At 38.4% G+C, this 13009-nt stretch overlaps 1 protein-coding gene across 1 annotated transcript in view; it reads right to left on the reverse strand.

The window, feature by feature from the left end:
- Positions 1-8060, reverse strand: part of PGAP1 (post-GPI attachment to proteins inositol deacylase 1) — an 81136-nt gene extending 73076 nt beyond the window's left edge. Inside the window, exons 1-2 of the mRNA XM_019974323.2 lie at positions 7788-8060; positions 1986-2139 (exon numbers count right to left, since the gene is read on the reverse strand). Coding sequence (XP_019829882.1) covers positions 1986-2139; positions 7788-7934 — 301 coding nt within the window. The 5' untranslated portion in view covers positions 7935-8060. The remainder of the gene's footprint in view (positions 1-1985; positions 2140-7787) is intronic.
- Positions 8061-13009: the final 4949 nt, after the last annotated feature.

Here is a 13009-nt window from a genome sequence, read left to right on the forward strand (position 1 = left end):
GTAAAAGTTACTTTTACTAGGTTAAAAAAAAATGTTAAGCAGAAGAAGCCAGTCACAGAATAATACACACTGAGTGATTACAGTGAAAAGTTTAAAACAGCCCAAAATTGGGACTTCCTTGGTGGTCCAGTAGTTAAAACTTGGTGCATCCACTGCAGGGGACACAGGTTCAATCCCTGGTTGGGAAACTAAGATTCTGCATGCTGAGTGGCAAGGCCAAAAATAAAAATAATAATAAAATAAAAAATATCAGCTCCTCTTTAAAAAAAAATTTCCTTAATAGCCCCAAATAAGTAGAATGAATTAGAGATGCACACTAAGATGCTAAAACTATAAAGAAAGTAAAGAAAATGACTACCTTAAACTTAGGATTGTGGCTTCATCTAGAAGGGAAGGAGGGAGTTTTAATCAGGAAAAGGCACACGAGGGCTTCCAGGGTGCTGACGATCTTCTACTTCTTGACTTGAGTATGGCCCCTGGGTACTCACTCTATAATCATTTTTAACCAAATAGTGATAGTCTACACATTTTTCTGTTTATGTGTTATACTTCAAATACAATGATTAAATTTTAAAAATCAGAGTTTATAATTTCCTACCCAACCTCTCCAATAGTTATCCATCACATTTAAATCAAAATTCTAAGTCTCTTCCACAGCTTTTATGATACAGCCTGTGACTACTTTTCCATCCTCATCACTTTTCACTTTCTCTAGTCTCAGTAGCCTTGAATGCACCAAATGTGTTCCTGCTTCCACGTCTTCCCTGAAACAGTACCATACCTTAGTCCCTTGCCATACTCAGGCCTCTGCTCAAAATGTCATCTCCTCATACTGGCCACTTCATCTAGTCACCTCTTGACCCTGTTTATCCTTTATCCCTTACTCGTTTATTTTTCTAACTTTTAACATTGCTGCTAAGTCACTTCAGTCGTGTCCGACTCTGTGTGACCCCATAGACGGCATCCCACCAGGCTCCTCCGTCCCTGGGATTCTCCAGGCAAGAACACTGGAGTGGGTTGCCATTTCCTTCTCCAATGCATGAAAGTGAAAAGTGAAAGTGATGTTCTCAGTCATGTCCGACTCTTAGCGACCCCATGGACTGCAGCCTACCAGGCTCCTCCATCCATGGGATTTTCCAGGCAAGAGTACTAGAGTGGGGTGCCATTGCCTTCTCCGACTTTTAACATTACTGGCATACTAATATCTAGAATATCTAGAATACTGCCTAATATCTAAAACACTGCTTGGCTCGTGGTAAGTACCTCATAAATATTTGCTAGCTAAATAGATAAACATGTAAGTAATTATACTTTGTTGCTGTTCAGTCACTAAGTTGTGTCCAACTCTTTGCAACCTCATGGACTACAGCACACCAGGCTTCCCTGTCCTTCACTATCTCCTGGAGTAATACTAAATGTTGAAATAATTCTATTCTCATTATTTAAAGAACACATCATTTTTTTTAACAATAAAAAAGGGATTTTAGCTGAAATTACTTCTACATTGCTTGACTGTTACACTAGGAATAACTGTTATATTTCAATTTGGAATATGTACACCAATCTTCCCCAACCCCACCTTTCTGTGTTTGCCTCCGTATTTCTAGATCTAATTTAAATAGCTCCAAAAGAAAGAAATCAATCTCCTCTCTTGCTCAGCATAACTTAAACCACCCATTTACTTCTCTAGTCAATCCTTTAGGTTCTCTTTTGTGTACACTCAATTTCTAACATAAACCTCTTACCTCTGCTGATTCCCAAATCCCTATATCATCTATTTATCATCATCTTATCTTCTCCTACTTATTCTCTGCAAAGTGGCTTTCAACTTTTTTTTTATATACTTGTCACATACTTCTCTCAGATAAAATGTCATATATTTGTGTCTCCCAGTATGCGTAGTGAAGTAGTTAATGCAGAGTATGTATCTGAATTAATTCTTTAACTGAATTTCACAGCTTTCAAAATTTATTTTTGAGACTTACCTTGCTTATAACTTCCAGCATTACCAGGAAGAAAGAGAACAGGAATACCCGTTAAAGGGAGAACTTTGTGTTCTTCAGCATAGGACCCTTCTCCATAAAGATACAATTCATAAGCAGGATAGCGTTTTGCCAGTTTCTTTGGAAGTTCAATTTTCTATAGGAAAGAGAAAGCGATTTCACTTTAATATGTTTTAGTAATACAATTCAGTCTCACTATATCCAATTTTGAATTATACAAATTTGAAACAATACAATATAAAAACATTACTGATGATAAAAACTACATTTAATGAACAACAAAGTTCTATTTTTAGTTTACACATATGAAGCATCCGTCTTGAATTGTGTAAGTTTTAAACCATGTAGTCTTTAAGAAAACATAAAATGAGACTACTTAAAATTCTAATATAAATAGAAATTACTCAAAATAGCTGCTGACAAGAGAAAAATACTGGTTTATGTCAGCATGCTCCATGTTAACATAATTGAAAATGCATTATATTTAGTATCACTTATCAATTATACTTATAAATGATAAAAGCTTTCCATTATTAAATGAATTCTTTTTTGCTATTTTAAACTGTTTTGTAATGTCTCTCTCCTTTTACTCAGGTCCTAACATAAACTCCAAGCTGTTGTATCATTCAAAGGAAAGTAAGTTTGTTTTATAATGCAGCTTTCCTACCTCTCAACTTACTACGCTTGACCTACAATGTACTTAACAAATTAATCTGAATCCTACAGCCATGACTTGGTCAAGACATGGACAGTCTTCTCACCACAAACATTCCAATGAATTAGCATCTGTTTCAGTTTTCATGGACCCGGTGCATGGTTTGTCAGTGAGCCTAAAACTACTCTGCAATTCATATTACTATTTACCAAATGAGCCAGTAATTGACATTTCTTTCAACAAAATATAAATGAAGTCTTAATGTCATCCCCAAAAGGTAGGCATCTACAAAATTAGTAGTAAAGCATAAGATCTTCTTCTGCTCCTTTTTTTTTTCTTTTTCTCTTTTACCCCTAAGGGATAGAGACCATTAAGGGCTTCTCTGGTGGCTCAGACAGTAAAGAATCTGCCTGCGATGCAGGAGACCCGGCTTAGATCCCTGAGTTGGGAATATTCCCTGGAGAAAAGAATGGCAACCCACTTCAGTATTCTTGTCTGGAGAACTCCATGGACAGAGGAGCCTGGCGGGCTACAGTCCATGAGGTCACAAAGAGTTGGACACGACTGAGCAGCTAACACTGAGACTAACTGAGAGACCATTAAAAATGAAGCCAGTTATACTGAAAGTAGATTTTATTTAAAGAGACATCAAGAGATTTAATGATCTAGCAGTTATAGATCCTCTGGAGAAGGAAATGGTAACCCACTCCAGTACTCTTGCCTGGAAAATGGACAGAGGAGCCTGGTAGGCATGAGTCCATGGGGTCACAAAGAGTCAGACATGACTGAGTGACTAAACTAAACTAGTAATGTACACGTGCTTGGTAAAAATTTTAACTACTGAGTGAATTTTGAAAATTGTAAATGGGTAATGACTACTGAAAAAAATCACTGTTCTAAAAAGAATAATTCTGATCATTTATGCAAATTCCTGAATATTTGAGGATGGTACCATAACCAATCTGTGCCAGTAACACCATGAAAACAACTTCAGAGACTGTGAGCTTGTTGTTTAAGTTACTAGCAACTTTATCTCCTCAAATATTCAAAATACAGAGATATCAACTATTTGCTTTAAGATGTGTTTATTTACCTCAACTCAAATTAGTCCCAATATTAATTATGCACAGTAAATAACCAAAAATAAAAAGGATGCAATATTTTGTTCTTTAGGTGTAAATTATGCAAGGAAAAAAAATGAGAGAACAAGGGAACAGTTATCTTAACTTCTTATAATTTAGCACACTATTTGAGATAGTAGCACACACACAGTAGGTTCTTTTTAGGACGGTGACTAAACAAAGTTTTGAACAAGTTGAAAACTAACTAAGAAGGATAAAACAATCAAATATATCCAAAAAAGTATTTAATTCCCTGGAGACAGAAAAATAAGCAAAAGAATATTATTTGATAAATTTCATAATCTACTATTATAAAAGCAATTTTATAGTGAGACAGTGTACATTTAAAAATATGACTGCGTATAATATGGAGTAGAAAAAAGCATAAAGATGGAAAAAAAGACATAGAACAAAATATAAAGTGGGAATCATAGGCAATGGCAAAACTGTGTTTCCAACAAAATTCAAGTTGGGAGTAAGTGGCAGGAAAAGACAGGAAGGGTATTGCCTCGATTGAGGACAGAAAAGATATAGGTACACAAAAAGGATGATGTTTAAAAAACAGAAGATGGTCAAGGAGTTTAAAAAAAGAAAACATTTATAGCAACAGGACTCCAATATATTTTAAATTGATGATTTTAAATGAGAACTCTCCCCTACCAAAGACTAACAATCCATAGTCCATACTGCTGTCAAGAAATAACCTTGTTAAAACATATAGCTTATGTGTTTCTTCACTACACAGATGATAAATACTTGAGAGGTCCTTTAAAACCTGGTTCTAATTATTCTTACCTACTTCCTTATAACTTATATATGCCATATTTTAAATGTTTTAATATGTTCCAAAATTCAAGATTCAACACGGTATATACTGAAAAAGCTCTACTACCCTTGGGTTCATTAGTTATCCAATTACCTACTCAGAAGGCAATCAATGTTGGCAGTTTGTGCTTCCAGAAGTAGTTTACATGTACAGTATACACAAATATAAGCAAATGTGTCTTAGGTTATTTTCTCCTCTTCATAAAAATGATAACATACTATAAATACTACTTATAGAATGTATCCTGGTACCTTCCTACCTTCACAAATGTTCTTTATTCCTGCAATTTTCTTGTTTCAGCACTGTGTGAACTACATACATATCCTACATTGCCCAGTACACAACCTCTTCTCTATAACCACTGACTACTCAAGATGAACATGGCTGTTCTCTTCTGTGAAGAGCCTTGTACACACTCTTACAGTGAAATTATAATGTTCAACACATTATATTTTGCCTATTCATTTCATTCCTGTCTCCCTCATTACACTTTAAAGACAAATTTAAAGGCACAATGTCTGATTTATCTCTAATTCCTCCTCACCCAAATCCCATATCTAAAATTTACTTACACAGAGAAGTCATTAAATGATATACTAAATAAACATCACACTTAGTAACAAAATAAGTGATTTTCATTTCCCAATATCAGCATTTCCTTTCAGAGAGGAGGTCACATATCTACAGTCAAATAAATTATTGTATTAAAAAACACAACACATGTTTTTGTCTCAAATTCTACAATTTGGCTAAAATGTAAGGCAAAAGCTTTCAAGGGTAATGTATATTTTGCCTGGTAGGTTTGTGAGATGTTCGACTAACTCTGAATAAGTGAATACAGGAAAACCAAAGGTAGAGGATCAAGAGATAATAAAAAAATTTAAATTCAAAACAATTTTTAGGGTTTCAAATTCCTGTGCCACATTTTATTTTTAAAGTGGAAAATAAAACTGAGCATGTTTCAACCAACCTTTTAAATGCCTCTAAAATTCTGCTAAAGAATATGTAAACAAGAAGTAAAAAAAGAAGAAAAACATCAAAAAAGAGAAAAAAAAAAACCCAGTAACTAGGATATTCCATACGCTGGATACCAACGTGTGAACAATTAGAGCTTAATAGAAAATATAACTAAAAGCAATATAAAAATATGTTTAGAATACTTTAAACAAATAATTGGTTCTTAATAGAAAGCCCCCAGTTATCCAGAAATCTCACTTATTATACTCAAAATGACTCATTTCTGTAGGCAGCTTTTGCAACCTAGTGTGCACAATAAAATGAAGAGTCAAACACAAATACTGTAATGAATAAACACTTTTTACACCATAAACATTTACTGAAAATGTGTATCAAAACTCCTGCCACTCTAATATTACAGTACTAAGGTATTATTAACATAAGTATAAAACCTCAAAAATAAATAAATAAAACCTCAAAACAGCAAAAATAAATAAGACTATTCAAGAACAACAAAAAAACCCAAACATCTCTTTTGCATTAGCTACACTAATTTTCTGTGTCTTTCCAGTCAATATTATGCTGCTTTGTTCCCAACACTAAGTGATTTCTACTACTTGAAATGTTAAGATAGCTTCAATAATTGTGGATAATCCAAAAATAAATGGGAATTAGTACTGTATTGTTTCCTAAATTCTTCAATGCAGTACAAAACTAAAACGACCTACTTCAATCTACTGGGAGTTTTCTAATTAAACCAAAGAAAAATAAAAGATTATAAAGGCTCTATTTTCAGTTTTAAAAAAATTTAAACTAAAAGCCCACATATTTAACTATATGCAGGCTCTGATAAACATAAACCAGCATATTCATTTAGAAATTAAAAGACCACTGTAATATGCTAAAATCTGTTCCCTCAATAGTATCTGATATCAAAAGCTTCCATTTCCATATAAGCACTGATCCAAGGTAAAGATCTCAAAACAAATGAAATCTCAATCCCATGCAAGGTAAAGATATCAAAACAAATGAAATCTAAATTTGAATTTTGGCCATGGGAAAGAATGTTCTTCAGCAATTTAAATCTTAAGTAGTTTTAAGATCTAAATAATAGCAGGATAATCAAATAATATCCCTCCATAATGACCTGTACACGGAAACAACCAGGATCTGCATCCCTCACCTCAAAGAATAAGTTTTCTATGGTTTTAAATGCATTTTATCAGTATGTATTATAGTACACATACTTTTTACGGTAGGGAGTTATCATTAAAATATATATTCCATAATTAGAAGATGCATTTAGAAAGGAAAGAATCATTCCGGTGAAATTTCTTTGGATGCCTGTGTAATTTGTCACTCTTTTTACAGCTGGTCATGAATGAAATTCTAGAGTCTACTATGCTGAACCGATAAAGCAACTGTGACTGAAAATATCGAAAACAGAAAGAAAGGTGGGGGCGGAGAGATAGAAGGGCCGGGTCTTTTTAAAATTCCAAACACAATGAGAAAACAAAAATACCACCAGGAAACAGATTTAACATTCAACTGGTAAGGGGCGACACGCCTCTATACACCCAGGACCTGCAAGACTAGGGGGCTCCGCAAAACCTTCCCAGGAGAGAAATGAGTTAGTTCCTCATTTACTTACTCATCAGGTTAGCCTTTCACATACAGGTAACCCTCAAGTCTCTAAAGCAGACCTGGGAACTAGATCTAGGCAATATACGCTCTGTAGAAGCTTGCTTCCCTTCTAGAAAAGCAAGAGCTGACACTCAACTACTGGGCGGGAGGGGAAGAATTTCGGCGTGTGGGAAGCAAAGGAGGGCTCGGAGCACCTGTTAAGGCAGGAAGGCTGGGAGGAGGGATTTGGGGAGAGACTGGAGCTGAGTCTCCGGGGATGAGGGGCGTCGGGCCCGGCCCTTCTCTGCTCGGGATTCGGGACCGCGAACGGGGCGGAGGAACTGGGAGCAACCCCGAGGGGGGCGGGGAGGATGCTCCGGGAACCATCCATCAAGGACCCCACCGAGAACACAGGACACAAAGGGCAGGAGAAGGGGACCGCGGGGGGCTGCGAAGTACTCTGGGGCCAAGAAAGCAGAGACGCAGTAGGGGTAAGAGGAAGGGAGAGGCGCGGGGAGCCGAGGCAGGGGAAACGCACCGAAGGGTAAGGCTGGAGGGGCCCGAGCCTCGGAGCGGCCAGCGAAGGGAGGGCAGAACCTCACCTGATACTCCGGGTACTCAAACATGTAGCTCATACTGCACTTATTTTCCTCAAAGCCGAAGAAGACGTCCCATAGCCCCAGGGTGGCCATGAAGACCATGAGGGCATAAAATGCCAGGTTCCAGAGATTGACAGAGTGGAGTAACATGACGCCTCCCCCAGTATAGCCGTGGGGCCCTCAGCCCTGACTGAGGGAGCAGAAGAACGTCCCGCTGCCCACGCGGGAGCGAAACCCGAGCAGCGCGCGCCTGCGTGGACGCCCGGCCTGCCCGCGCGCGCGCCGCGCGTTGCGCCTGCGCGCAGCCTCTCCAAAACCTTCCAGCCCAGCGTCTCCCTGCGAGAGCGGAGGCGGCGTTTGCCGCGGGAGCGCGAATCTGAGGACTGAGAAAAGAGAGCGCGGAGTGGGCTGGGCTGGAGAGTGAGGTGAGGGCGCAAGGAAAAGGAAAAGGAGGAAAGGCAAGGGGAGGGCAATGAGAGGCCGGCTGGAGAGAAAGAAGAGCGGTAAAGGGGGGACGAGAGAGGCATGGGAGAGCGCGGGAGCCCTAGAGCCGAAGAGAGGGAAGGACTGAGAGTGGGCGTCTGGTGGGCTAACCTGGAGAGAGAGAGGGAGGCGATTAACGATGGTGAGCCAACCAGGCATGGGGAGGGGAGACATCAGACCCCGGGGACCATCAGCTGTCACGTCGCGAACATCTCTCCCTGTGCAGCTTAAAAACCCTAACCGTTCAATTTTGAGACGCCTCAGGCCTCCGCAATTTCGGTTCCCCAGCGGTGGTGGAGTACATCCACAGGACCGGTTAGCTTAAACAGAGATCAAACGGCGTTTTCTCCCCATCCTTGACCGCCGACGTCGGCCCAGTAGGCAACAGTGCTTAAAAAGCACGGGCTCATAAAAAGCCACCAGCGGGTCAACGAGATTCTAGTCTTGGTATAAGATAAAAGACTGAATCAAAAAGCATCGTTGGTCTTTAAATAATGTTACCAATTTTTCCATTAAAACTGATGCAACCGATAGGTATCTGTGTGATCAATTTGCCGCTAACTTGCCTTACTCCTCAGAACCTCCACCTCTTCGGAAATTGGTTCCACATTAACATATGGAGACAAATTCCCTCAAGCTTCCACTCAGATTCCCTCAAATGACTTAATTCATTTAAATGAATTTCAGTTTGGTTTTGCACAAAAGGGTAAAAAAGTAGTTCAGAAACCATTCATAATCACGTATAGCAGCTTCAAAACACTGAAATTGTTAGTAGTTAGACAGAGTAGCACCCTCTAAAGCTGACCCAAGAGCAGATAGCTGTGTGTGTGTGTGTGTGTGTGTGTGTGTGTGTGTGTGTGTGGCTAACTACAAAATTATTCTTATCATTATTTTTTGTACTGACTGAATTTCATTCCACTTGGGCTGATTTTCTGTGCAGATGAAGTGTGGCTATGATATGTAAAATAATTTTAAAACTAAAAGGAAGCTTATAGTTTATCTCATATGATACCATGATATTCATATGTTCAGAGCACCTGGTGTCTAGTGTGGAATTAGGAATTTGTGCGGGGTATAAGGAGTCATTTGGGAAAGGGTTTAAATTATACATTAAAAGTGGAGTGCTCAATAGCCTGGGATCTTGAGAACATCACAGGCAGGATATCTGCTCCTTGTTTCCCCTAGCATATCATCATCAGCACAAATAAACCAAGGGTGAAGCTGCACTCACATCTGTTTATCCCAGTGCCTCAAACTTAATGTACATATGAGTTACTTGGAGATTATACAGCAGATTCTGGGCTTCCTTTATGGCTCAGTGGTAAAGAATCTGCCTACCAATGTAGGAGACACAGATTCTAGCCCTGGTCCAGGAAGTTCTGATGTGCTGCGGAGCAATTAAGCCACAATTATAATTGAACCTGTGCTCTACAGCCTGGGAACCACAACTACTGAATCCATACACACTGATGCCTGTGTGCCCTAGAGCCCATGCTCTGCAACAAGACAAGCCACCACAATGAGAAGCCTACACACACCATAACTAGAGAAAAGCCCCCGCAGCAACCAAGAACCAACACAGCCAAAACTAAATAATTAAAAAGCAGATTCTGATTCAGTTCTGGAATGAAACCCAAGATTCTGCATTTCTAACAATCTCCTGGGTGATGCCAGTGATGCTGGTCAGTAGACTACACTTTGAGTAGCCAGGATTTATCCTTCCTGAGAGCTCGGCTCTGCAGAGAAAACAACGAACCTGAAGATGACAGAGCTTACTGTTCTGATGGCTTACATGAGTTGTGGCAACCTGCTATCTTGATTATCTTTGAAGAAAGGCAGAGACTCAAGTAATCCTTCTAACACTATACCTCTGAACTTTCTTTTTTCCTATTACAAAATTATCCCCATCCTGGCTTCAGTTCATTTCATGTCTAACCTAACCCAGACCATCACTTAACCACCCTCTGCCAGTGCTGTCAACTTCCTGAACTCTTGCCTTTCAATCTTATTCTGCTTATAGGCATCCAACCCTAAGTTGATATAATCTCTGAGCTCTGACACCAGTGTATCTGAGCACTGCTGGAAAAAAATGACACAAACAGTTCAGAAGTATTTTTATGTTTCTGGTCAACTCCCTCTCCTAGTCCTCAAACCATCTCTTTTTAGGCTGCCTACACCATCTTTCTGTTTCAGCAGATTATCAGTACATAATTTTATCTTCATATTCATATTTATAGAGATGATTTTGATTTTCACATATACATTCTTTCAACTCTTTGTTTCCAAGTTCATTATCTCCATCCAGTCCTAATTCAGTTAATACATCTGAAGTGATTGGAACAATACCTGGCAAATAGCAAGCATTATTATCATTATTATGATGTCATTAGAGGACATCAAAAGCAAATCCCTCTAGTTGTGTTTTAGTTCCCATTGCCTCCTTTCTCTTTTGGAAATTAGTTCTATCAAGTTAGCCTCTGTCAGTCTCTTCAACTCTTCTCTCTCCCTTGAAGCATATAAATATGCTCAGATCATATTAATTTTATTCTTCCAGTTTTATTGAGATATAATTGACAATTCTAAGGCATAGAGCATAATTATTTAACTTACATCATGAAATGATTTCCATAAGAAGTTTAGTAAACACTGATAATCTCATATAGAGACAAAATTAAAGAAATAGAAAAAAATTTTCCTTATTAGGAGAACTCTTAGGATTTACTCTCTTAACAGCTTTCATAGATAACATACAGCAGTGTTAGTTATATCTATCACATTGTACATTATATCCCTAGTACTTATTTATAACTGGAAGTTTTGTCCTTTGACCACCTTTGTCCAATTCCCCTTCCCTCTACCCCAGCCTCTGGTAACCACAAATCTGGTCTCTTTTTCTGTGAGTTTATTTGTTTCTGAAGTATAATCGACCTACAATACTATGTTAGTTCCTGATGTACAACATAATAATTCAATATTTCTATGCATTTCAAATTGATCACTACAATAAGTCTAATTACCAATCCATCACCATATAAAGACATTATGGTATTATTGATTATATTCCTCACTGTACATTTAATACCTGTGGCTCATTCATTTTGTGACTGGAAGTTTGTATCTCATAATCTCACTCACCTATTTCTCTCATCCTTGTACCCCACCTGCCTCCTGGCAACTACTTGTTTGTTCTCTGTATTTGTGGTTCTGTGTTTTGTTGTGTTTGTTCATTTGTTGTGTTTTTTTAGATTCCATATAAGTGAAATCATACAGTAGTTGTCTTTCTCTGATTAATTTCACATAAGCTAATACCTTCTGGGTCCACCTATGTTGTTGCAAATGGCAAGGTTTCATTTTTTATAGTTGAATAATATTCCATCATATACACACATACACATGTGTGTGCGTGTGTGTATCACAACTTCTTTATCCACTCATCTATTGACGGGAACTTGGGTTGTGTCCATATTTTGGCTATTATGAATAATGCTGCAATGATCACAGAGGTACATATATCTTTCTGAATTAGTATATTTGTTTTCTTCAGATAAGTACACAGAAGTAGAATTGCCAAGTCACGCATGCATGCTAAATCATTTCAGTCATGTCCAACTCTTTGCCACCTTATGAACCATAGCCCCCCAGGCTCCTCTGTCCATGGGGATTCTCCAGGCAAGCATACTGGAGTGGGTTGCCATTTCCTTCTCCAGGGCATCTTCCCAACCCAGGGATCAAACCTGCAATTTATGTCTCCTGCATTGGCAGGCAGGTTCTTTACCACTAGTGCCACCTTGGCCAGGTCATAGGGTAGTTCAATTTAAAATTTTTTGAGGAACCTACTGTTTTTCATAGTGGTTACACCAATTTAAATTTCTACCAACACCTGTACCTCACTAACATTTGTTATTTGTTGTCTTTTTTATAATAGCCATTCTAAGAGGTGAGAGGTGATTTTTCATTGTGGTTTTGACTTGCATTAGCTCTTATTAAAATAAAAAGACAAATCTTCCCTGCAATTATTGCCTATAACTCTTATCTTTTCATCTCAGTTAGGATTTTTAAAGGTATGACTTTTTAAATTTGTGTGTGCGTGCTAAGTTGCTTCAGTCCGTCTGACTCTTCGTGATCCTATGGACTGTAGCCTGCCAGGCTTCTCTGTCCATGGGATTCTCCAGGCAAGAATACTGGAATGGGTTGCACTTAAATTAATGCAAATTTCATAAAGGAAATGACCAGATTATAATCATTTGACAATCACCGCTCAACTGAAATATTTACTAAATTCATTAATATGTCAGTTTCTTAGGAACCAGAAATCAAATTGCTAACATCCACTGGATCATAGAAAAAGCAAGAGAGTTCCAGAAAAAACATCTATTTCTGCTTTACTAACTATGCCAAAGCCTTTGACTGTGTGGATCACAACAAACTGTGGAAAATTCTTAAAGAGATGGGAATACCACACCACTTTACCTGCCTCCTGAGAAATCTGTATGCAGATCTACAAATAACAGTTAGACCTGGACACGGGAAAACAAACTGGTTCCAAATAGGAATAGGAGTACATCAAGGCTGTGTATTGTTATGCTGCTTATTTAACTTCCCTAGAGAAGGAAATGACAACCCACTCCAGTATCCTTGCCTGGAAAATTCCATGGATGGAGGAGCCTGGCAGGCTATATATAGTTCATGGACTCGCAAAGAGACACGACTGAGTGACTTCACTTTCCTTTCATTTTCATGCG

This window comes from Bos indicus, chromosome 2 (assembly GCF_029378745.1).
Source record: "Bos indicus isolate NIAB-ARS_2022 breed Sahiwal x Tharparkar chromosome 2, NIAB-ARS_B.indTharparkar_mat_pri_1.0, whole genome shotgun sequence".
NCBI classification, from domain to species: domain Eukaryota; kingdom Metazoa; phylum Chordata; class Mammalia; order Artiodactyla; family Bovidae; genus Bos; species Bos indicus.